The 25,095-nt window shown below is 28.6% G+C and overlaps 5 protein-coding genes and 1 long non-coding RNA gene across 11 annotated transcripts; 3 read left to right on the top strand and 3 right to left on the bottom strand.

Moving 5' to 3' along the window:
• Positions 1–240: 240 nt before the first annotated feature.
• Positions 241–10,187, bottom strand: Cep290 (Centrosomal protein 290kDa). The gene is made up of 24 exons (XM_089084271.1): positions 10,121–10,187; positions 9,773–10,029; positions 9,507–9,591; positions 9,324–9,370; positions 9,103–9,171; positions 8,894–9,029; positions 8,660–8,796; positions 8,348–8,586; positions 8,087–8,219; positions 7,479–7,669; positions 7,265–7,406; positions 6,931–7,174; positions 6,493–6,658; positions 5,057–6,391; positions 4,674–4,971; positions 3,209–4,377; positions 2,864–3,062; positions 2,557–2,777; positions 2,319–2,466; positions 1,846–2,238; positions 1,602–1,768; positions 1,312–1,513; positions 970–1,227; positions 241–878 (listed from the first exon to the last, which is right to left on the bottom strand). The coding sequence occupies exons 2-24, from the start codon at positions 9,950–9,952 to the stop codon at positions 804–806; spliced, it is 6,234 nt and encodes a 2,077-aa protein (XP_088940397.1). The 5' UTR covers positions 9,953–10,029; positions 10,121–10,187; the 3' UTR covers positions 241–803.
• A 563-nt stretch (positions 10,188–10,750) lies between these two features.
• On the top strand, positions 10,751–13,064 carry LOC105430731 (uncharacterized). The gene is made up of 5 exons (XM_089084284.1): positions 10,751–11,085; positions 11,838–11,956; positions 12,137–12,261; positions 12,357–12,535; positions 12,610–13,064. The coding sequence occupies exons 1-5, from the start codon at positions 11,050–11,052 to the stop codon at positions 12,667–12,669; spliced, it is 519 nt and encodes a 172-aa protein (XP_088940410.1). The 5' UTR covers positions 10,751–11,049; the 3' UTR covers positions 12,670–13,064.
• Positions 13,065–13,181: 117 nt separating this feature from the next.
• LOC105430728 (Multiple inositol polyphosphate phosphatase 2) lies at positions 13,182–15,789 on the bottom strand. Its single transcript, XM_011644405.2, has 8 exons — positions 15,303–15,789; positions 14,912–15,222; positions 14,711–14,836; positions 14,492–14,636; positions 14,311–14,411; positions 14,112–14,221; positions 13,669–13,869; positions 13,182–13,603 (listed from the first exon to the last, which is right to left on the bottom strand). Exons 1-8 carry the CDS (start codon positions 15,469–15,471, stop codon positions 13,429–13,431), a joined length of 1,338 nt encoding a protein of 445 aa, XP_011642707.1. The 5' UTR covers positions 15,472–15,789; the 3' UTR covers positions 13,182–13,428.
• A 56-nt stretch (positions 15,790–15,845) lies between these two features.
• mip40 (Myb-interacting protein 40) lies at positions 15,846–18,191 on the top strand. Of its 5 annotated transcripts, none has more exons than XM_011644411.3 (8): positions 15,846–15,982; positions 16,102–16,201; positions 16,367–16,462; positions 16,541–16,673; positions 16,747–16,950; positions 17,279–17,462; positions 17,626–17,774; positions 17,858–18,191. In XM_011644411.3, exons 3-8 carry the CDS (start codon positions 16,387–16,389, stop codon positions 17,877–17,879), a joined length of 768 nt encoding a protein of 255 aa, XP_011642713.1. In that variant the 5' UTR covers positions 15,846–15,982; positions 16,102–16,201; positions 16,367–16,386; the 3' UTR covers positions 17,880–18,191. The 5 variants fall into 5 exon arrangements, with proteins under 5 accessions (XP_011642713.1, XP_011642709.1, XP_011642711.1 ...); XM_011644407.2 differs by having other exon boundaries at positions 15,847–15,982; positions 16,387–16,462; XM_011644409.2 differs by having other exon boundaries at positions 15,848–15,982; positions 16,066–16,201; positions 16,387–16,462.
• On the bottom strand, positions 17,491–24,074 carry LOC105430726 (ankyrin repeat domain-containing protein 13D). Of its 2 annotated transcripts, none has more exons than XM_011644403.3 (13): positions 23,933–24,074; positions 22,545–22,680; positions 22,309–22,433; positions 22,024–22,069; positions 21,739–21,882; positions 21,003–21,183; positions 20,690–20,915; positions 20,484–20,612; positions 20,264–20,414; positions 20,024–20,185; positions 19,842–19,942; positions 19,628–19,716; positions 17,491–19,338 (listed from the first exon to the last, which is right to left on the bottom strand). In XM_011644403.3, exons 1-13 carry the CDS (start codon positions 24,029–24,031, stop codon positions 19,107–19,109), a joined length of 1,821 nt encoding a protein of 606 aa, XP_011642705.2. In that variant the 5' UTR covers positions 24,032–24,074; the 3' UTR covers positions 17,491–19,106. The 2 variants fall into 2 exon arrangements, with proteins under 2 accessions (XP_011642705.2, XP_011642706.2); XM_011644404.3 differs by lacking the exon at positions 23,933–24,074 and adding an exon at positions 23,663–23,804.
• LOC148934702 (uncharacterized) lies at positions 21,059–24,063 on the top strand. The gene is made up of 2 exons (XR_016141180.1): positions 21,059–21,200; positions 23,610–24,063. It is a non-coding gene; the product is annotated as an uncharacterized LOC148934702 (long non-coding RNA).
• Positions 24,075–25,095: the final 1,021 nt, after the last annotated feature.

The raw sequence follows: 25,095 nt of genomic DNA on the forward strand, positions 1-25,095 counted from the left end.
GGATTAACGTCAAATTATTTTCGTAGAAATAAGACGATTAAAAAGTTATGATTTCGAACAGAAGTGTAAATCTTTCGTATCAACTTGAATTTAATTAAATGTAGAATTTTTTATGTAACTACGATTCGAGAATATTGTCTTTACGACGAAACGAGAAAGATGTCAAGATAGTCGATTATAGAATAATATACCTGAATGATGATAATATATCAGATGCGCTTGCGAAAGGAAAATAGAGGATTTGAAATTTTTATTCAATTTTTATTATTTATAAGTCTCGAAATATTCAGATAAACTTATATTAATTTATATTTCAAATCATTTTTAAGACAATGGCGTAATGTAAAAAGTGAATATAAGAATGAAAAATATAAATAAAAAATCAGTCTAGTCATTCAAACTGTTTTGATGAAAATCAAACATAAATGTTTATTATAATTTATTTCTTTATTATATGCAGTACGAGATAAATGAAGGTATTGATAAGAAAAATATGATTGATTATTTTATGAATTTATAAATCAAGAACTAATGAGATTTTTGGAACACTATAACGATATTTGTGATGAACATCGTGCACCTGCACGTACAAAAATAGATATAATTATCATATGCGATATGAAATTATTATTTATACATGACATTAAAGGAACATATATAACTGAATGAAGATAAAAATAAAGCTTTACTTACAAGCATGTGTAAAATTGAAAGATGATAAATAAATATGTATTGTACTTGTATCTCAATAAAGTGTATTTCTTTCATTGCAAATCCGCGAATAATTTATTTCAAAAGTATCTTTATTGTGGCGTGGGTGGAGTCACGTAACATTCTGGAATCGTTGATAGGGCCTGCTTCGATTCCAACTGTTGAACCTAATAAGATTATAACAATTATGAAATTAAATCATAAATGATTTCTCGATTTTATCTTTCCAATAACTTGATCCAATTGCTTGATTCTTACGCGTTGCCGTAGCGTTTTCTCATTTATAGCGGCTCGTGTCAACAATTGCTTCATTTTATCTAGAAGCTCGGATTTGTAAATTAACTGTTGCTTTAAGATTCGAAAATCTCCACTGTCATCTTCCTTTTGAGCTTTCTCTAACATAGCTACTCTTTGTTCAGCTAGTCGTAAATCTGCCTCCAAGCTCACTACACGTTTCTGAGATTCCTCATATTGTCTTTGGAGTAAAGTACCTCCTTCGATGATATTTGTCTTTCCCTATATAATGTATATAATATATAGAAAAACACAAATATATGTATAATTATATATGTATAATTTTAAAGAAAATATATCATTTACTTGATTAATTAAGAAATGATTCTTCTTGGAATTAAATTTCAGTCTTTTATTCTCTGCCTGAAGTTTTTCGATAATTCGTTTCAATGTAAATATTGTTTTCTCCATTTCAAAAATAGATTTTTTGTTTGATTCTGGCAGTTCTTTTTCTGAAGATCTAGGAGTGGAATCAGAAGATTTTTCAGCTTTTAATAATTGTATATATCTGTAATAATAACAATATAATAATATTAATTGTGTTTAGCATTGTCTACACATCCCACGACACGTGAAAATATATAACGTAAATATACTTTTCTAAATGTTCGACTTTTTCTCGCAATCCCGGAGTATCTGAATTCGCTCTTTCCAATTGAAGTCGCAATTCAAAGTTTTCACTTTCTAACTTAAGATTTGCCTTTTCGAGAGCATCTCGAGCCATTTCCAATTTCTCAAACTGATTAATTACACATGTATTACCCTGTAAAATGGCATTAGATAAAATGTGAAAAAAATCATGCATTTATCGTAAAAATAAAATATAATAAATATATTAACCTGAGAAACTGCTTCTAAAGCTGCATTATGTCGTTTTAATTCCGCTATTTCTAACATCAAGTGTTCGTTGCTTTTTTTTTCTAAACGATCAGTTAATTCTTTAATGCGTTCTCTTAATATCCGACATTCTTTCTCCAGTTCGTCCATCGCGTTATGCTGAATATTTGAAATAGGTCTTCCTGATGAAGTACTAGGTACATCACTTTCTAGTTTAAGTTTACTTCTCAAATGCCATTTTTCTCGTTCCATAGACGAAACGACAGCTCGAAGCTTTTCATAATTTGCAAGCAATTTTTCATATTCATCAGTTTTTATTTTAAGCTTTTCTTTTAACTTCTCTGCTGTCTGCTGCCATTTTTTCTGTTTCTCCCACAACGAAAGTTCTTCCGCAGTCTATTAAAAGAAGGAACGTATTAAACATAGTTATTATACGTATTAAACATAGTAACGTAAAATAGCATTTTGTCGTGTACCTTAACTCTTTTTGCTTCTTGTGCTAAATATTCACGATCTAATTGAGCCTTTGTTTTATGCAACTCTTCTTCTAGAGATGTTACTTTGCGTTCAAGTTGTGCTTCACGTTGCGAAATTTTCTTCTCCTGAGTTTTTATCGCCATGTATCTGGAATAAGACAAACATTAAATGTCTTTAACATAAAAAGTAACATAGAAAGTCAACGATGTTTTGCTCAAAATTGATGCATAAATTTACCTGCGACTAAGTTGTTGTTTCAGATCAGTTATCTCATACTTATACATTTTTTCCTTTTCCATTAGAGACTGAAGCTGTCGACGTAGAACATCAATTTGATTTTGTTGTTGCGTTTGATCGCGGTGACTATTGTGCGTGGATTCACTCATTTTCATATCTCCTCGACTATGAATTATCATTGGTTGAGATCGGTTTGCAGATTCTATTAATTCAATTTCATTCTATGCAAGGTAATGTAATAAATTAAATAATTATACAATCTGATAAATTAATAAAATTTCGGTAAATTAACGAAATTATGACACACTTGTAGTTGTTGACAAGCAAGAGTTAACTCGTGTATTTTGTCATCTTTGTCTTGCAACTCTTTCATCAAAGAAATATTTCCTTTTGTAACTAACATGCGATTTTCAGACAATTGTTGTCTAAGCGCATCGGCCTCGGATTGCCATTTATTTATTTCGCTATGATAGCTCTCTAATTCATTCTTATGTTGTTGTTCTAGCCTGCAAAAACGTAACTTATCTATAATATAAAATCTATTTTCTATATAAATTTATTATTTTACTCAATCTCCTTTGCCTTGTAACGTTACATTAATACTGATGAATTAACGAAACCGATTAAACAAGGTTTCTACTAAGAAACAAACCTTTCTCTCATATGATCCATATGCTTCAATCTTTCTTCCGCTAATCGATGCCAACGTTCGCTCAATTCTTTACTGATATTTAATTCTGCTTCGAGAGTGGATACTTTTTCATGTAATCTTGCAATTTCTTCTTCTTGCGCAGCACTGCTTCTCGCTGTGGTTTCATCAAACGTCGATTTTCCAAAGACATCTTTTACAACCGGTTCCTCACTTTTTCGAATTTTGCCTTGCATAGCCAATATGTGATCATGCAAATTTTTAATCTCATTTTGAAAACGGCTCGCTGCCCGACTATGTTCATCTCTATCTTCTTTCAATAAATTTTGATATCTTAAAATAGTCTCTTCTTTCTGGCTAATTAACTTCTGTAAACTATTTATTGTCAATTTCAATGCCAATTTGTCAGCACAATCAGTATTTATGACGCGTGGTTGAGTCATTAACTCGTCAAGTACATTTTGATTTTGCACAAGATGCGAATCTTTTTCCTCAATCGCTTTGTTCAAATTATTCACTTTTGTTTGATACTGCAAATTTTTTTCCTCAATCGCTTTGTTAAGATTGTCTATTTCTGCTTGATATTGTAGATCTTTTTCTGTCATTGCTTTGTCCAGAGTATCCACTTTTGCTTTGTATTCCGCTAATTGTGACTCACATTTAACAAGCATCATGGACCGTTCCGATGCGAGTTTCAGTGCTTGATCCAATTGCTCGTTAAGCAATACTAAACTACCATTCTCTTCTGTATTATTTCCTATTTCTCGAAATGTTTTCTCTGTAGTTTCGCTTGGTTTAGTAGATTTTTGAATATCTTTAACAACTACAATTTCCTTATTATCGGTTTCTTTATCGGTTTGTTTATCGGTTTGCTTATCGATTTCTTTATCGGTTTCTTTAGTAATATTTTCTTTTTTTTGATTCAAGCAGCAAGTATAAGGATCTGTTTGGACACCAACTACTTGAATTTCTGTTGCTGCTTGAATAGATTTTGACTCGAAATTTGATGTATTAACTCGTGCTTGATGTTCTTGTTGTGGACACCACGCTTTTTGAATATTTAACATATCGTGTTCCATGCTGTTTATTACTGACTCATATTCAATGAATTTACTGTTAGCAATTTGAAGTTCATGCTCCAAATGAGCTATTCTTCTTTTGTACTTAAAATCCTAATTAAAAAAAAAAAACTTTTGTTAGACAAAAAAAATAAAAATTTGATAAACAACATATATATTAAGATTTTATTTTATAATTATTAAATAAAGCATAAATCAAATAAATATATTAAATTAAAAAAAAATATAAAAACAGAAATTACATAAATTTTATGATTATAAAGAATATAAATCGTAATTTGAATATAAAAGTTTCTCAACATGTACTGCAATTTTTAATCAATTACTGCAATTTATTTAATATAATTAAATTTTATTAAAACTTATATATTGTTATCATAAAGACTTACATTTAAAGTTTGTTGTGAAATTTCCGCATAATGTTCCATTATGTTTTGAACACTGCCGGCACCAATTTGTTGCTCCAATATATCTTTTAGACGCTCCACAATTTCAAGCCGAGCAGATAAAACTTGTTGTTCATATTTAATATCATCATGACACTTTTTCGTTTTCTGCATTTCTGTATCGATATTTTGACGATCTATTTTCAATTTTGCAGCTAATGTAATTACTTTTTCTAAAGTACTTATAGAGGTTGCTCCCACATATTGGCATTGAAAAAAATATATAATATCTGTATAATACCTGTAATACACATAAATAATATCATGCTACATTTTTTGTACTGCAAATAATATGTAAATATAATTTAATATCTAAATGATTTTACTTGCAACGATTTTCACATTGTTTCCGGTAATCTTGTACATAACTACGCATTTCTTCGCATTTCTTTCTTGAGTTATCAAGTTCTTGCTGTATGTTAGACAATTCACTCTGCAGTCGCGTTTTCTGTGCTGTTAGTTCCATTTCTGATAGTTTCTTACTTGTAAGCTCGAAATCAAGTCTTGAAATAGTGGCCTTGTCTTCACTTACAGCTTGCAAATCCAATATTTGATGCCTGAGACTATCTAGTTCTAATGTTTGCAATGAATTCAATGAATATTGCAGTTGAGCTTCCTCTTCAGACACTTGTAACATTTTTTTCAAATTTTCATTTTCTATAATAAGTTGCGTTTTTTCATTTTGCAATTCCTGTAAACGATTATCATCTATTTGTATAGTTTCCTGCAACGATATCTCTTTAGACAATTTTTTGTGTACTTCAATCAGTTTCTCTTGTAATTCAGAATTAGAAATAGAAAGTTGTTTAATATTATCTTCGCATTTTGTTAGCTGTGTTTGCGATATTTCAAGTAATCTAGCCATTTGATCAGCTCGTTGCTCTTCAATCAACTTCTTGGCCTCTATCTCTTTCAATTTTTCTAAATCATTACTTCCATTAACATCTGATTTTTTTAAATCTTCAATGAGTTGATTTTTCTCTCGTTTTATTGCTTCTATTTCAGCTTTCAGAGATGACATTTCACTGGAATTAGGAGATATCATTGCAGTTTCTAATAAAGCACGATGACGTATATTCAATTCTTCATATTTCTCTTTTAATTCATTATACATTATTACGCTAATAGAATTACATAAATTATTCTGCAAGAGCGAAATTTCTGATAGCAATATTTTATTGCGTTTCTCTGCATCAATAAGGGATTTGTTAAAATCGCTCTCTTTCTTAATTATCTCTTTTTGATATTCATACAATCTATTAGTTTCTTTGTTAAGCAATCGTTGAAGACTAGCATTTTTCCTGTTCATAATTGTTATTTCGTTAGCAGTATCCGCATATTCTCTCGTTTTTATCGCGAATGCTTTTTGAACTTCATCATCTCCATCTTCAAAAATTTGCCAATTTTTTTTATAAATTTCTAATTGCTTTTTAATACCGTCCATTTCATCTTTCAATTCATTATTTTCATAAATCAGCAAATCTTTCTGCTTCTCCCACTCTTCTGCTTCATTTTTATATGCCATCTGCAAAGCTTTCATTTCTGTAAGATACATTGTTATTGCTTCGTCTTCGCCATGTTTCTCGTATAATTTTTCGAAATCTATATTTTTATTCGCTGCTAAATTTTGTAATATATTATCTTTCTTTTGCAATTCCTTTCTGTAAATCCCATTATTAGACTCGTTATAATAAAAATAACAATACACAGAAACTATTTAATTATTATTAAAAGATATTATTTTGAGAATCTTGAAAAATACCTCAATAATTTAAGTTGTGATCTTAACTCAGCATTGCTACCTTGTACAACATTCAGATGTTCCTGCAATCTCATAGCTGGATGATACCAACCAGCTAAATGCCTGACATCTAAAGCTTCTAATAATCGTTCCAAAGTACTAGATTGTATTTCCACTTCACTCTTACCTAAAACAAGAAATATGAGATATATGCATCTTTTCTTAAAATAATTATAAAAAATTTACAATAATAGTAATGTTTTAGCAATGTTTGCTATAACACACACAAGTAGAAAATATGAGAAATTAAATAAATTTAGCGGAGAATTTTATTATAATATTTTAGATTTCATCTCGCAGAAAATTAAAAAAAAATAGTTAAGCAAAAGAAAATTATATGGTGTCAGAAACGGAAATGTGTGCAATACTAAAGTACCGTTAAAGTTAGCGAAAATTCACCATCTTGATTGCGTATACTGTCCATAATTTCATGCATGCCTGTTCTAAGTGCCTCATTTTCTTCTATAAGTGCTTGAATATTTTGATTAATTTCAGATATATCAGTTTTAGAAGGTATTTGCATATTTTCTTCCACTAATTCTACTAATTTAGTCGAATGTAAAAATTGATTACTAGAATCCAAATTATCTGAAATATCTAATATCTTCTCAGACTTGTTCAATTTATATTTTAACATCCTTATCTATAAAAAATACAAATTTGTAATAAAAAAAACTCTCAAAAATATAATAAGTTATATCTCAAACAAAAACTTTACTTTAAATTATCTTACATCTGATTTTAATTCTAAATTTTCCTCTACAAGACTTTTATTTTGTCGAACAAGCTCTTCCATTTTTCGTGATTCTTCTTTACGTTTTGCTACAATGCTTTTAATTGATACAGATTCATCTTCAGGGATCCCTAATTTTTCCCTATGATATACAAAAATAATATTATATTTATTTCTTTTTAAGATATAATGTAAATTGTTTTGAAAATTTTACCTAAGAGTTAAGATCTCCATTTCTTGATACGAATTTAACATTTCTAATTTATTAATAACGTTAGCTAAATCTTCTATATGTTCATTCTTGTGATCAATTTTAGTTTTTAATTCTTTTATTTCATTCAATGCTTTAGCTAAAGCTTGGTTTCCATCTTCATATTCTTTTAATGTCGATAAAACTTTGTACAACTATATAAAAATAGAAAATTATTTTTTTTTTAAATATATTTAGTAAATAACTGTAGAAAAAAGATATTCAAAAATCATTGTCATTTTTACGAATTTGTTGATATGTAATCGATTCCTGATTAATTCCTAATTAATTTTTTTAAAAAAAGATAAAATAAATTTTTGTTTATTAACTTTCCAGAGTAAAATTACATAAATAAACTTAAGTAATAATAAAATATTTGATACTGAAAAATAGAAATTGTAAAGATATTTTATAAATTTTTCATATTTCCAATTACTTAAAAAAGAATATCTTTAATCTAAATAGGAAATTTATAACTAAAATTATAATATGACATAATAATAACTCTATTAACAAATCTAACAACTCTATTAACAATTCTTTAATTAAATATAAAAATATAAATGTCTAACTTTACTACTCTGTGATTTGGCATCATCTTGTGCTTGTGACAGTGCATTTTCCAAGTTAGAGATCTTTTCATTTGCACTTTGCATTTTTTTCAATAAACTTTTTTGTTCTTTCCGCTTGCTACTTTTCGTAGATCTGTGAAAAACAAATTTATAATTTTCGAAAACAAATGATTAAAAATATTATAATATAAACAGAAAATATAAACAGAAAATATAAACAGAAAATATAAACTGAAAATATAAGCAGAAAATATCGCTTACTCATGTGTCTCTCCTTTCAATTTTTCTATAAGTGCAGCACTTTCATTTATTTCAACAACCGCTTCAAAAAGTTTAGCTTTCAATTCTACTATAATCGCATCCCTACATGCTATTTCATCATTTAGCTGATTAATCTGTGTTTTATTTTCTTCTTTAACTGATGTAGTAGATTGCATTAAAGAATGCGACAAATTTTCCTTCAAACGTGTTATCTCCATATCTTTCTCGTCCAATATATCCTTATGTCAATAAGAGATTCATGTATATCTTTTCATTTTCTATACTACAAATTATATCAAATCTATTTAATACCTTCCATTCAGCTATCCTAGCATCAATAGCTATACTAAATTCATCCAATATTTTGTCTCTATCTATTTGTTGTGCTGTTAGTTCTTCAATTTGATTAACCAAAGCTGCATTTTCCTGCTCCAATTTTAGTATCTTTTCTGTAATAATATAACATTTGTATATTTTTGTAAAATATATATCAAAACATATAAAATTAATTATGTAAAAATATGTATTATTTATATATGAGAATACCTTTATATTCTACAGCTTTTATCTGAGTTGAACGAAGTTCTTCTGTCATTTCATTCATCTTTTCTGTTGCATCCTCCATCTCATCTTTCAATGTTGTTAGCTGCCTTTTAAGAATCTCATTCTCTTTATCCAAATTCTAAAAAATAAAGAATAATAACAAAAAAAACTCTATTATTATTTTTATTTATATATATTTTTTTATCATTTACCTCTAGTTCAGCCATAAGAGTCTTAACTTTCTCATTTTTGCCTTGTGTATCTGGATATCCTTTTAAATCCTTTAAAAAATAAGATTCAATTATTATCCTTTAAAATATAAAATTGAATTATTATATAAAATGCAGAAACATTTATATGATATATATATATATATATATATATATATATGCAAATATATATCACATATATATGCAAATAATGGAAAACTTACTCCGATAAAATCCTCATTTTCTTGTTTTACAGCAGTCGTACCACGATCTATTAAAATTAAAATAAATATATTTAGAAATACATTTAGAAATAGAAAATTACATAAATTATTAACATAAATAATTTTCAGACTTCATCTAAAAAATAATTTCAAACTTATATATAAATACAAACTTAACAATACCTTTAATCTTTCGTTTGGCAGCTGTTGGACGCAACGAAGCTATTGTTTCCTTTAATTCGCCACATTCAAGAAGCAAAGCCTCGACCTAACATAAATAATATATCAATTTATGCGATTAATGAGAAATACTTATATCTGTTTATAAACTCTTTTCTTTAATGAAAATAAATATGAAGCTATAGGTGTTTTCACAATGAACATATTTAAAATGATACAATACTAATGTTTATTGGTCACTTAATATAAATGTATAATATTTTTCCTACTTGATTATCTTTGTAAGTCAACATTTCCTGCGACAATCTGACAAGCGTCCGCAGACCGTGCACATCGGCGATCTCGTCCACATCGCATCGCACCACCGCGGGAAAAAGATCCTCGATTTCCTCGTCCGTTAAAGATGAAGCATTTACGGATAATATCCGATCCCAATCAGTGCGAACCATTTTTTGTGATGATAATTAAGTAATGCAACCTTTATCTGCCACCATGTACTATTGCGCGACGCTCCATTTGACGTTTGCTATGGTTTACAAATATCATCGATGAAAAAAAGCACACACTAGTACACAATACACACACACACACACACACACACACACACACACACACACCATATATATATCACACATGTGCCAATGATCTCTGATCGTGGGATTTCTGACGTATGCGCAGTAAACATACACGCTATCTTTACTTAACAGTAGCGTAAAAATGTTTGCGAAATAAAGAGAATCAAGAAAGGAAATAATAAAAAAATTATATATAGATATTTATTAATTAAGTAATGCATTTTAGAATAAAAAGTAATAATACACTTTATTAATTCTTTGTCTATATAACTGATTTATACAAGGACAAAGAGAGTCGTTGCAAGGGTAAAAGAAACTACAAAAACCTTATCAATATCCGAAAAAAATATAAGAAATTATATAAATTGCAAATTACATCACACAAAATATGAATGTTAATGCAATAAATAAATATCATTGCAAATTTTAATTTTCAAAATTTAATATTTATTTCTGTTTCTAACATTTTCTTCATTACGCGCAGGGCCTAAGTCAATCCTATGTCGAGTGAGATCGCTATAGGGAGGGGGAAGGATTCATATTATTGCGCATGCGTCAGACACCCCCCACCATTTGGTACTGCATATACACAGCGAATCAGCTTTAAGCTTAACAGATTGTCGCGTTGATTGCACTTCCTGCACTCTATCCTTTCTCGCTCGTTCTTTCTCCAACGCCCGCATGTATATCTGTCTCACTTAATCTCAAATCTCTTCGCGACCACGCTACGAAATCATTCGCTAATCTATAACTGTGTTTTTCTGAGGCGTTTCTAACTTCGCAGTTCCCGCCATACAGTTGATCTTGACCGGTCGGGCATTTGAAGCCAAAAAATTTATCAAGAACCGCGTGATCAGAAAATCGCCTGAGATTAAAACTTCATTCGAGTGACTCGAACCGTTTTTTCTCCGTGTGTCGATCGAATCGTTATCCTCCTTTTTTTTGGATCTTGAATTATTTTGTCTTGTAGGATGAAACCGACTACTGGCGCCGAAACAATTGCTGAGGTTAGTGTGTTTACATTTCTATTTCTAGATAATTTTTATTTTTCTTCTTAGATAATCCTCTTCTCAAAACTGTTCAACAAAAGTTCATATTCTTCTTGACAAAAAGTTATAAAAATATTCTTACAATACATTTACAGTCTTGAGTGTAATACTTCCGATCAGAGTACACGAGATCGGAAGGTCATTTCTTCAATTCTATTTATCAATCTTCAATCTATGTATAGCGAAAGGAGATTTCAAAGGATATCACGTGCACAAATAATCAAGTGTGTTGACTACTCTAAATGAGTCTAAATTTCAGTTCATTAATTTTGTCATTGCTGTTAATCAAAATTAACTGATTATAGATTTTTATAATTGATTTATTATCATAGAAAATTGTCTCATTTTTTTACCCTAGAGTCCTGAGAGTTATCTGCTTTGTAATGTAAAAAATGTTCATATTTGATTATATATCCATTATATTTCTGTTTTTGTTTTTTTTTGTTTTTTTTTGTTTTTGTTTTTTTTTTTAATATATGGCACTATACTATACAAAAAAATTGATAATAAATGTATTTCAAAAAATATCTATAATATACATAAATAATAGTCTTTTTTCTAGAAGAAGATTATGTAATTATTTGAGAAATTATTGTATTACAGATATTATTTGAGAAATAAAATATAGAATTAATATGATATATTTATAAATAAAATAAATAAAATAATCTGTGAATATATGTTGTGATTTTTTTCTCTTTCTATTAAAGGATAAAGTTAGAAAATCTTTACATGAACTGCAGCCATCAGCTGTTGATAAAGAGACCTTGGTTGGTGCTGATAGGATGATTAAATCTACTCAACAAGTGAAAAAAGCAAAACCAAAAAAGTAAGTTTCAATTCTTTTTCATTTTTATTTGATAAATAAAGAATATATAAAAAAATATATTTTTTAATTCATATTAAGTATGTCTGATGAAATGTATAAAAAAAAAATCACTTGTCAATGATTAGAAAATTTATGAAAATTTATGAAATAATTTTCTGAACAAACTTGTATATATTTCAGAAATGTACCTGCAAAAACAAAAAAAGATATTCCTAAAAAACAAGAAAAAGTGACGACCAGCAACAAGGCTATTCAAACTGCACCAGAAAGAATCAAAATTGATGTTGAAGACTTAACGTCCACAGGTATGCTTATATTTTTTATTTTTGTAATGCATATTTTTAAAAATTAAAATGAGTATAAAAATATATGAATTTTTTTATTAAAACGTTTATTACAGATTTAGCTGGTCCTAGTGAAAATTACTGGCAAGTCCAGGCTGAAAGAAGACGAATAGCACTTAAAGATGCTTTGGAAGAAAATAAAGAACTTGTAACACGTCTTGAAAAATTAGAAGAAGAAAATCGTTTATATAAAGAAATGTTGGATGAGACAAGAGCACTCGTTGAAGTGCTGCAGGTAATATTACATCTTTGTTATATTGATTCCACACAATTATTCTGTAATTACATGTTGTATGTATTTTATTGCAGGACATGATTGGAGATGACAGAAACGATATAAATAATTCATTAGAAGACAGTGCTCTTTGATTTAAGTTGATTTTGTAATAAAAAGTCATAAGAAAGGTACATCCATCAAGTTTTTAAATAAAATTGCGGAAAGTATTTCAGTTTTTATTAAATATTCGGATGATGTAAAACTACGAGTGTTGCATTTATTATGCATTTTAGAATATGACTTAAAATTTATTATATCGTTTTTTACTGACAAATGTAATTCCGCTGAAGATATTTCTTTTCTTATATATTCTGTAATCGCTTAGAAAATCTTCGTATTTAATTATAAACTTGTATTACCATTATACACACATTGAAAAATAATCTCGTCTAGAAAGAAATGTAATTAATATTTTGTATAAAAATTTGTTAATCACTCAATAATCCTTATAATTATTTATATAGTTATAAAAAAATCAACATTAAAATTATTCAATGTACATTTTATATCACTCCATATACCTCATTTCTACAGATAAATATATTATTGTGCGCAAAAAAGAATTTTGCATTTATAAAAATAAAAATATTTGTCATCACATAAATAAATAGAAGTGTGATTAAGTTTATTAATGATTTATGTACATAGTGATAATCAAAATAAATCTATTTTAATGTACATTTTAAAAAACAGACTCTGAATTCATCACAAAACAGATCAGGTACGTCTCAGACTTAAGACTTCTCATAGAAAAATATCTTATTTTACAAACTTAATTATATATTTTTATTTAGATATATGTAAAGAAAAAATAATATATCTGTATTTTGGTTATAAAAATATTTTTTGTGTTAATTGTCTTGTTTCGTTACATGGCACATAGCATCAAACTGACATTCTTCATCACGATCTGGATACATCGCTTTCATAATATTCAGTGGACATGGTCTATCTTTTGGACAACCTGGTAAATATACCGGTCGTTCCTGAAGCATGAATAGAATACTGGGTCCGTAATATTCACAACTGAAAAAAATATAATTACACATGAATTATGCATGTAATTCCATAATTTTTAAATTTTTACGTACTCATACAAAACAAATGCGAGATTGGATGCGAATGTATCAATAATACTGCTTCTCCAGGCTCGTTTATCTTTTTTTTCGCGTAGTGCGAAAGAATCGTGCGTTAAAGGATATGCGTCTTTGGCTATTCCGAGTAAGGCTGTTAATTTCAAAATCGTACCAGAATGAGTGAAATAAGCTGTTGTCAGTGGTCCTTTCTCAGATCTGTGAAATAACATTTTTCCACTATTATAAAATAACATAATTAAATTAAATTGAAAAATTAATTTCTGCGAATTTATAAAAAATTAAAACTGCAGTCTTTCTAATTATTAATTAAAATCTTCGATATATATGTGCAAGACAAAATTAACATGTTTATTTTTGTAATTCAATAAAAGACTGCAATGAGAAAATAAAAACTTTTAATTAAATTTATTATTTGCGATGCACATAAATTTGCATACCCAAAGGAATCAAACATGTCTTTCAGGGCAGGACATGCTTGTTCATATGTCAATGGATATCCATATCCATCAATCCAATAGAATTCTAAATCTTCTGCATATTCAAACACCTAATAAAATATGAATTAGATGCACATTAAATTTAATCAAATGTTTCCATTTGGAAATAAAAAGCATTTTTTTTTAATCTAAATCTCACCTTAAAATCATTTAATGAAAATATTTTACACCAAGGAGACACTATACTTTCATTTAAAGCAGTCTCAAAAGCACATGTTGTATGCATTAAATGTGCAGTTTCTGAAACATGCAATTAGCAGAGAAACAATGCAATGAAGCAATCATCCAATTTTACACCAATGGATTTGATAAGTACGAACCATAATCGATATCAAGACCAATGCGTTTTCTTATATTAACCAGCATATTTCTAACAATCTTGCTGTTCAGAAATTTAGTTTTCTCTAACTGTGCATCTGGATTCTTGTCAACCTCTTGGCGCCAACGAGGACAAACCTTATAAAACTAAAAATACAAAATAATTATATCTAATGAACTAGAAAAAGAAAAAAGTAAATTCAAAAACAATGGGATATTACTCTTATCACTCGATCTTTGTACACTGGTAATGGATATCGAATATTTTTGCTGTTATGCCAACCAAATAAGCCAATAGCAAAGTGTCTTGCACTTTCTTCAGTACGTTGTGTAGAAGTGAATCTAATCTAAAATTCAGCTAATAATATTAAGAAATATAAAATGCATATTTAACAGATTTTTATAGTTTATTTTGTACATACTTTATATGTCTGATTATCGAAAGTCTCTGGCATTAGAGATGGAAATCTTGCCTGATATCTTTCTCCAAGATCAATCATCTCATTCTCTCCTTCTACTGCCAGTTTCATCATTTGCCCACGAGCAAATGATAATTTCCATTTCTTAAACAATGCCGCGTCATCGGCTGACAGATTCGTTGCACCATTTTCATAATTTTGTAATATCACATGTTGCAGCTCTGGCAAATCATCTATCATACGAGGCACATATTTCTTGCCTGGATATCGAGTTCCATGACGCAGAATCAACCAAATTTTTTTCTCCACACAATCTATAAATGTACCAAATCATTAGAAAGAGCATATTAAATATATAAATCAGAGGTGAATAAATATATTGCAATAAGTATACCTGGATAATTCAACGATGATTCATCAAGATTGGCCACACATCTATATGGAGTTTTCGATCCCAATTTACATTTGTAGCTATCATTACGTTTAACATAATCAGAAGCAAGAGAAATATCTACAGTTACCATACAAAGTAAGAGAATTTCAACAGATAGTTTCCAAAACATCCTGTCCTCTTACAATATCACAACCATGTCCATAAATAAATTCAATATCTGTATAATTTTTTTTCAATTATTTGGACTAATACGTTTTAACGTAATAAATCCGTGAAGATAATTCTTTTTTATCTGCAGTAAAAGCATTTTGTCAGTAATGATTGACGTTACGATTATACATCAGGTAGTAAACACATTGCTTAAACTTTGAGTGCAGAAAGTACGGTGTGGTGCAGTTACAAAGAACAGATTATAATTTCTGAACTTTCTGTACCGTTCATATCTTTTCTCTTTTTCTATCGATAATTTCTAATGATGTATCCATTTCATTTCGAGTGTAGAAAGCATCGCGCAATGCAGCTGCAAAAACTGACTTCCACTGCGCAGACGCGAACAACAATTTGTATAGGTTAGGTTAACAGAGAGTCGACGGCTAAATGATCGATTTTGAAAAAACAGTTTTAAATGGTTTTAAAAAACGATTGGAAGGATACATAAGAACGGTGTTTAGCGAACGGTTGTGAGTAACAATAGTTATTTTTCAAATGTGAATTAAACAAAAGGATAAAACCTGCGATTTAATATCCTTTGTTGTTTTGACAGTACAAATGATACAACTTAATTACACTTTTTGTGCAGAGTCACGAATATAAACTAAGAAAAATTCCAGTGAATTTATATTTAATATATTAACTATACATATTAAATAATTTCCTATGTGTCCCTAGCGTCATAAAGAGTAAGTTCTCACGTTTATTAAACGTAATGTAAATTTACTATTGATTAATCCGAGTAAATTGATATTAGCAAATATTTTCATAGTTTTTATTGTACACATAATTAAGTTAATATTATGATAAGATTGTGATAAATTAATATCGTGTAATAATTACGTACATCATAGTTGTGATAATATTGAATTAGATGGGAAAGAAAAGAAATATTCAGCCACCACCAATAATGCCAGGACGGATAAAGGTGGAAATAAAAGATGAAATTGGTAATGATATATAATAAGGAATATATTATTACAAATTATATTGATATATTGAATATTATCAAGTATATGCTTGTATAGGAGATAGCGATGTTGTTATAGCAAGGGATCGATTAAAAGGTGCTCTTCGAGAATTGTTACAACATAGTGATACAAGTACATCTGATTCGGGTGATGATAGCTCTCAGGATTATAAATTTCCCACAAAAAAAATGTAAGCCTTATCAGTATCCTGTTATAATTACTTATTCCAGTTAACTAATTTTTTTATTTATTGTAATATATAGGACGAAATCTGTTAATCCTCAACAACCACGGAAAGTTAGACGTCGTCGACCAATACAGGCTGACACAGTATTTCATCATACATACGTAATGAAACTGTTTGATCGTAGTGTTGATTTAGCTCAATTTCAAGAGGACACGCCACTTTATCCAATATGTCGTGCTTGGATGGCTAATCAACCAAGAAACCCTAATTTAGTCCCCAAGTAAGTAAAATTATGTAAATATTGTCCATTTTTCTTGTACATTCATATTCATTTATTGTTTTAAAGTTCTTGGATTATCTTATTTTAAAATATAGAATTTTTCATTTGTATTCTAAATGTATATAAAAGTTATAATATTCTATAATTATAATTCAGTCTTTTTTACTCATTATAATTTAACAATTTATATAATAAATTTATAAAATACAATATGTTTAAATAGCAATTAAATGAAATTGTCATAAAAGTACTCTTGAAAATATTTTTTTTTCTCTTGCATATGACTCTACATGTCCAAAAAGAACTAAACACATTGATTTGTAAATAGGGTGCGTAGTCCAAGTCCAGAAATAATTAATGAAATTAGCATAACAGATAATTTAATTAATGCTGATGGTGAAATAAATGATGTCCATTATTTGCCACCACCTTTGCCTCGTGAAGAGGCAATACCAAGAAATCGTGTTCCATCCCCTATACTTGGAGATAAGGATGATTTGAACTTAGATTACGTGAGTCTCAATAATTTCCACAAATAGATGATATGAATGAATTTATATTAAAACAATTCACAAACGCCATATTAAAGTGTTAAAAATAAGAAGATTGTATATTGCACATATTTTATGTGTTAATAATTATAATGGATACAAATTTTATATAACATAATTACAGGACGGACAGATTCTCAAGTCGCGAGAGGAATTAATGAAGGACCATATTGTACGGTGGAATGCCATACGCAAAAAATGGCATAAGCAAGCGCATAAAAATGAACAACGTTATTTACAGAGTGCTAATATACTTGGCACTATTTTTACAAAGTTTGTATAAAAGATGTCGGTCGATATAGACTTTTCTTTGATAAATTATAATGTTTCTGCTTATGGTTTTAATTGTATTTCAGGGCACAATCGGAATTTGAATAGCAGGAATGTGGCAGTCAAACGACTGCCGTTTCTTCCAATAATTCCGTTGCTGGTAACTTTTATTACGTCATCAGGGAGTAATTTCTTATTTGTTATTTTTCTACATATTGGTGAATGAATGCGTAACTATACTTATACATTTCTTATATAACTGCAGATTTTTTTTTTCATTTATAATGCCCACAAGAAAAATATAATCATGTTTTAACAATATCCGATAACGATAATACATTATCTGATCTTAACACAAAAAGTATTTATGATGCATTTATAACCACTTTTCTTTTAATAAAAATAATAGAATATAAGAAAGATTTTTTTCTTTTAAGTACATATGTAAATCGTATTCAAACCTCGTTTTCTAATAACTTACTAATGAAATAACATATAAAAATAAAATTTACTTATCTGAAATAATGAATAACATATTGTAAATTTCTGTATTAACTTTACATTTTTAATTTATTTTTTATATAAAAGTTTGAAAGGAGGTTTTAATACTTCTTTTGTAAATATATCCTGTACATTCCTAATAATTCATTATATACTATTGCATTAAAATGCAATTACATAGAATTATATTTTTGTAAGTAGATATGAAAAGGAATCTTCCTGTGTAAAAATGTTTAATTTGATTAAAGATGATTATCTTTTTGTATTATCCTACGTGCAATTATTATATAATCTGCACTTATAAGTTTATAGAAGTAGAAATTGAAACTGAGGAGATAGGACCAGACGAATAATTTTTGAAGACTTGAGAATTACATGCCATTTTATTCTAGATATTAACATTCGTAACTTACATTATTTACTTTCAATTAATAGGATTTACACAAACACTATTTGATTGTTTGTCGAGTGACTGTATCATTTTTAAAGAGCAATTGTAATTTTCAAGACTTCGTTATGCATCTGCTGAGATGTCTATAGTATTAAAGAATTTTGTTTCATATAAAATGTAGCTAAGAAATAAATAACATAATTTAAATTATTCATTTGCTTAACTATCGCTATACTATTTCCATGACTTGCATTAACTATATCTTTAACAAGTGTTTATCGTAAGCAATATTATTACTTCTTAATGCACTTTGCAATATCTATGAAATATAGGAAATGATTTTTTGTACAGTCCCATTTCTTAATGAGACTGGAAGAATTTTCACTTTTTTGGAAGTATACTGTAATAAATTTGTTTTTATCACTATTACACACTTTGGAAATTTACTTGTCCGTCAAAGACAGCTCCAGCACATGACGAAATGTTTCTTCCTCCAACAATCGCTGTTGTTCCTCTTCTATTTGTTGCTGCTCCGAAAGTTTTAATGCTAATCTCAATTGTTCTGCAGTATCTTCAAGAGAATCGCTATCTTCGCTCTCATTTATACCTGAGTTCGCAGTACCTTCAGTAGAGCCAGTAGTTTCTTGATATAACACTAGGCTAGCCTGAATTGCTCTATATTAAAAAAAAAAAATTATTTAAGTAATTTTCTCAATAATATTCCAAAGCTTTTTAAAATGCTTTGTAATTTAAACACTCAAAATTTATATTAGTTTACATACGAGTAGTTTCTGGCGTGCGAATAATTACCCGAAATTAATATTTACAATAGAATTACCCACCTGTCTGAACATGAATTGTAGCACAAAAATACATGCAAAATTAATAATGAAACTTCAATGATAAAATTAATGTGAAAATACAAACATTGAAAACATTCTCTAGTATGTATATTATTGCATACCTCTGCAGCTGCCTTTCTTCTTCGGTGGTCATATTAGGTGTAGTTGGTCTAGATGGTTTTTGCGCTCTTAATGCTTCCCATATATCGACCTATGTAAAATAATATTTTTCGTATAAAACAGAGCAAAATGAATATTATACACGTACTACACACATACATGATTTATATTACAGATCGCGATAATTATAAAGCAAAATAAAAATGGAAAAAGTACCTCGTCACGCTCACTGCCAGCTTCTAAAAGACTTTGCTGAATAGCGAATTGTAATAAATCGTCTTCTTCTTCAATACTAAATTGTGTCCTAACTTCCGCTCCTATATTCAATTAATATATGAATTTAGCAAATTGATATATTAATTGATGACATATGCATATGTATAAGACAAAAATTTTACCTAATTTGGCATATCCACTAGGTGTTTCGAAACAAATATCATCAACTAAACATGCTATACGATTCGTTTCTTGGAAATGAGCAACATGCGGTACTTCTTGATCTAAACCAAATATATTTCCAAATGTTATTCTCGCATTGAGAATGTGGAACAATGGAATTTCTAAAAAAGAATCGATCATTAGTAATATATACTATATTTGATACTGCAGCACATCTATCATTCAAGATAATTTCTTACCAATTTTAACGGGAAAACCAGCTGGAAGTTGCATTTGAATAAAATCTTTTAATTTTGCAAAATGGGAACTAGATATAGCCATCAAATCTACAATTGGCATGATTTGTTCTTGAAGACTCAATGGATAATCCTCACTTAACCATAAAGTTGCCTGAATATAAAAAATTGCCCCAATTAATATTAATATAATATAATTTTTTTTCTAATCGATCTACAATACCTTAAATTTTTGTATTTTTGTATTAACTTCTTTTGGTCTACCTATGTCTCTTCCATTTAAATCAATGTCTGAATCAAAATATTCCTCGGCAGTAATGTTAGAAGAATTGCCAACACTATTAAATTCTTCCTAAAATACATATTTTGATTAATATATTTTAATTACATGATTATCGATCAAATTATTATATCGAAAAGAAAAATTACACTTGTGGCAATAGTGCTGCAACTTTCCTGCTGTTGTTCTGCAATACCAAGAAATGATTGTAAAGGTGTTCTCGGTGCCCGAGCTCTTGCTTTATCTGCTTCAGATAAGTGTTCTAATCGGGTTTTAGTTATTAATTCCACATTACTTGCGCTAAAAACTTTACACTCGTGACCATTTATTATTTCACTTTTGTCAGAACGCCATCCCCATAAACCTGCTTTATTGCTAATTCAATATGAACAATATTATCGAAATGAATGCATATTATATATATTATGTATGTAATTATTAAATATAATGATAAATAATTACCGTTCAAAACTAATTTTATCTGTATCTATGTATGTTGTTACTATAGGATTAGTAAGCCGAGCTATCACGCCTTCTTCAGATGGTTCCATTAATTGTATACTATCATCTGCTATAAGTTTCATATGTTCAACGTAAACTTTTCTTGTTTCGTGATCTACCTCCATCATTGTTGCCCCATCATCTGCAAAAAATATATATGTAAGTTTTATAAATTATTTTAACACATTCAATTATTTCAAGAAAAAAATTCTTATTATTCATATGTGTATATATATTTTATAAATATGTATACATGGTATAAAAATAATATCTTGATTGCTATTACTTATTTTTAATTTAATTATAAACAAATAAAAAAAATTAAAGAAATTGAAATATAATAAAAAATATATTAGTATCAAGAAAAATTTCTTATGTTTATGCATATAAAAATGTTTTCTTTTTTACTAAATTTTATGTAGCGGACGAATTAAATCCAAATAAATGACTATTCAAATTGAACACAATTCATATTTAATTATCATAGATAATTCATATTTTATTTCATATTTAATTATCATAGATGGATTTAATACAACTTGCATTAACACAGAGTTTAGTAAAATAAAAACAAATAATTGACATTGCTAAAATTACCATGAAAATGAATTGCAATTAAAAAATTAAGCTGTAAGATACTCGTGCATAAATATTAGCAACATTGAGATACATTTATCGTGAAGATATTTGTGCTTACTTTGTCCCTTGAAAACATAGCTTCGATTACCACGTTGCCAATTTGCGTGATCAAAGCCTAATAAAGTAGTATCAATCCTCACATTACTACCTTGTTTATAAATCTTATACGTATCACTTGGACACATCCGAGATACAAGAGGAACTAATCAACAGAAATAATGACATTTAAACACACATTGTTAAAAGTGAATTAGATACATGTGTAAATTAGATCCAAACTATATATTAAACTATAGATTTCGAAAATTTCGATCAAAAACAAATTAAATTTTTTGTTTCTTACCCCAACTAGTAAATTCCCATTTCATTTCTACATAAAAATCAGGCGCCTGAAAAGAATCTTTGTTATTACGACCATCAGATTAACAATAGAGAATACGAGAAGGTCAATATCATTAGCTGTCACATAATAGACTTTGCACACGAAATGACATCGGTTAATTAGCTTATGGAATTCGCAGAAAAGAATTCTTTTCTCAACAAGACAGATATTGTGAGAACCATGTACATAATGAATTAACAAGATATATTATTACTTGTTAAGAGATACAAGATGTATAAAACTGACCTGCTTAAGTTTGTGAAGTAGCTCAGGTATACCAGCCACTCGATTGCAATACCTTTGATAATCTCTCCTAGCAAGTATCAGTTGCAGCAATTCAGGATTTCCTGTGCCAACTGCTTCTTGAACCACTACATCAAAACAAAATGATTCAATCATTTGAATATTTCAACAAAAGTTCCCAAATAAAATTTGACAAATGTTTGATTATAGATTAAATAGAAAGTGTAAAGGCAAATTACCAGTCCATCCTTGAATGTTTTCTGTATTAACGTTGGCTTCATGCTGTAACAATACTACAGCAGAATCTATATGACTTAAAGTTACCGCTAGCATCAATGGTGTTCTTCCTCGATTATCATGTTTTTCTATGTCATACTGTGGAAAATATTTAGATATTAGATTAACTTAAAGAATAATAATTATTACAGTAATATAACATATCTGGTTTTTCTTTTGCTCTATATATCTATATATATATATATATATATATATTCATTTCGTATTTATAAAAAATTATAAAAAAATTAAAATGATAAAGAACATGTCATATCCATATTATAAAATGCTGATTATTAGGTTGCTTTATTCTGCTTCAGTAGACATATCGGGAATCTACATGTCTAAGGTTTCTCTTTTTTTATGAAAGGTTTCTTTTTTAACCTATATTAATACTATAAGCTTGACTTGACTGCATAATCATAGTCATAAATTTATAACTTATAAACTTATAATTTCATAAACATGATAAAATAGTATAAAAAGATGAATCATATAAATTACTTTGTCTTATCAATTATGCTAAATTATGATTAATAATATTTGCATATTGTTTACTATAAATGTAAAAGTTTAATGTACTTTTTACAATTAATTTACATAATGAATTTGCATTGAGAAATAATCAATTAATAGGAAAGATTCTTGTTTTTGTTACATCATCTTTTTGTACAACTATTCCTTACAAACATATTAACTTTGTCAGTGCAAAATAAAATATATCTGATCTTTTCCTTTTCTTTCCTATGTTTATGCACATAGATCTTTTTTTTATTTGAGCTTGTCATTAATTATAAATATAGACATTGTAAAATACAATCACTTTTAACCTTTTTGCTTCAATATTTTTTCTCAGAAATGTTATTCAAGACATGCAATTTTTTTTCTATATCAATTAACATTTATCAATTAACATATTGACAGACTGGAGAGAATTTAATCCGCATTCGACGAGAAATATTTAATAATTACGATAACAATAGCGCGAAAGAATGTTTGAAGAAAATTGCATTAGAAATATTTTTCAGATGAACGCGACACTCACACAAGCCGCCAAATGGACAAACATATGTATATGTACCTCATCATTGTACTGATCTGCAGTGAACAATTACGCAATTATCGCTCAATTGTACAATATCAATTACGTGAGCAAAACCCGTTATCGCGGATAAGCCGCGATACGATACATGGACATATCTCGCCAGGACGGAATTGCGAGCGCAGGTAAAATGCACACGGACGAAATTCGCACAATTCGCGTCGATCACGTGCTATGACACCTCGTGACACAATTCTAATTAATAATCAAATGAGACGGGCCTGTTAAAGAGTGGGCCGATGACCAAACCTTATTTGTCGACAGTTCCTTGTCGAGTTCGGCATAGCTGTTATGCCAGACGAGCCAGTGGAGCGGATAATTCCTTCGTATGGTATCTACATTCACCATCTCTACCGAGTTCGAGTGACGTTAACATATAACACGTTTATCGTAACGAGTACCAGTTCGAGCACCAGTTCGCACGACACGAAATTTTGACAGCGGGATACATGACATTAAACGGGAGAAACAACGGCCCTCGAACACATGTGGCATTAAAGAGGGAAAACCTACCTGTCGTGCGTGTGCGTCAGCTTCGAGGAGAACGACGCTTTCTGATTGGCGCCGCCATTTTCAGGACAACTTCAGCCATCAGCGTTGACCATTTTGAATCAGCACCGGCAACCCGACGAAGATATATCAAAATCCCCAGACGCGCGCAATTAAAATATATCTTTTAATAAATATATATTTTTTTATTGTTTTTTTATTATTTGTTTTTGATATTTATTTATTGTACATATCTTTGATATATATATATATATATATATAAATAATGTTAAATTATTTATAAGTATTAAATTATATTTGAAGATACATTCGGGAAATTGTATTAATCTATCCCAATAATATAATCATAGATAACGTTATAATTAACTAATGATGACAAGTATTAGAAAAGATGAATAATTGTATGTATACTGTAATTTAAATTTAAGTTTCTAATGTAACTCGATAAACGATCTAAATAGGATTGAGAAATATTCAAAATCGTCCGAATAGGAAATTAAAATAACGAGTCGCAAATATATTGAAGAATTTGTAATAACATATATTCTATATGTATGTAGCATTATACATAATTGTATCGATATAGTTCTTTTTATGTATGTATATATGTGTATATATATATATATATATATATATATATATATATACATATATATATATAATAATTAATAAAATATAAGGTTCAATAAAATATTAATCGTATGTCTGGTATATTATTATCTCTCTTCATCATCGTGTCATCGTCGTTGTCGTCATCGTCGTCGTCAACGATTAACTATTACCATCCATTACGTCCTAGCTTGATATCTTTTTACTTTAAATATGTATATTTGTAACAATAATAATTTCAAAAGGCTTATACAATAATTCGATTAGCGCTCTGATAGTTTGCGAGTTCTTAT

Source organism: Pogonomyrmex barbatus, unplaced genomic scaffold (assembly GCF_055798465.1).
Source record: "Pogonomyrmex barbatus isolate J1 unplaced genomic scaffold, ASM5579846v1 scaffold8, whole genome shotgun sequence".
Taxonomy (NCBI): Eukaryota; Metazoa; Arthropoda; class Insecta; order Hymenoptera; family Formicidae; genus Pogonomyrmex; species Pogonomyrmex barbatus.

Bases quoted from the DNA above. Each gene is read 5' to 3' on its own strand.
- Cep290 (XM_089084271.1), bottom strand. From the start codon at position 9,952: ATGGTTCGCACTGATTGGGATCGGATATTATCCGTAAATGCTTCATCT. The intron at 4,378-4,673 runs GTAAGTCTTTAT...TTTTTTAATTAG, and splicing joins TTTCACAACAAACTTTAAAT to GATTTTAAGTACAAAAGAAG. The intron at 2,778-2,863 runs GTGTGTCATAAT...TACCTTGCATAG, and splicing joins TTGCTTGTCAACAACTACAA to AATGAAATTGAATTAATAGA.
- LOC105430726 (XM_011644403.3), bottom strand. From the start codon at position 24,031: ATGGTGAATGTAGATACCATACGAAGGAATTATCCGCTCCACTGGCTC. The intron at 20,186-20,263 runs GTAAGAAATTAT...ATTCTTTTTTAG, and splicing joins TGGTTTTCCCGTTAAAATTG to AAATTCCATTGTTCCACATT. The intron at 19,717-19,841 runs GTACTTTTTCCA...TATTTTACATAG, and splicing joins CTGGCAGTGAGCGTGACGAG to GTCGATATATGGGAAGCATT.
- mip40 (XM_011644411.3), top strand. From the start codon at position 16,387: ATGGGAAAGAAAAGAAATATTCAGCCACCACCAATAATGCCAGGACGG. The intron at 16,463-16,540 runs GTAATGATATAT...ATGCTTGTATAG, and splicing joins GGAAATAAAAGATGAAATTG to GAGATAGCGATGTTGTTATA. The intron at 16,951-17,278 runs GTAAGTAAAATT...ATTTGTAAATAG, and splicing joins AACCCTAATTTAGTCCCCAA to GGTGCGTAGTCCAAGTCCAG.
- LOC105430731 (XM_089084284.1), top strand. From the start codon at position 11,050: ATGAAACCGACTACTGGCGCCGAAACAATTGCTGAG. The intron at 11,086-11,837 runs GTTAGTGTGTTT...TTTCTATTAAAG, and splicing joins GCGCCGAAACAATTGCTGAG to GATAAAGTTAGAAAATCTTT. The intron at 11,957-12,136 runs GTAAGTTTCAAT...TATATATTTCAG, and splicing joins AAAAAAGCAAAACCAAAAAA to AAATGTACCTGCAAAAACAA.
- LOC105430728 (XM_011644405.2), bottom strand. From the start codon at position 15,471: ATGTTTTGGAAACTATCTGTTGAAATTCTCTTACTTTGTATGGTAACT. The intron at 15,223-15,302 runs GTATACTTATTG...GTACATTTATAG, and splicing joins ATCATCGTTGAATTATCCAG to ATTGTGTGGAGAAAAAAATT. The intron at 14,222-14,310 runs GTGAGATTTAGA...ATATTTTATTAG, and splicing joins TTTCATTAAATGATTTTAAG to GTGTTTGAATATGCAGAAGA.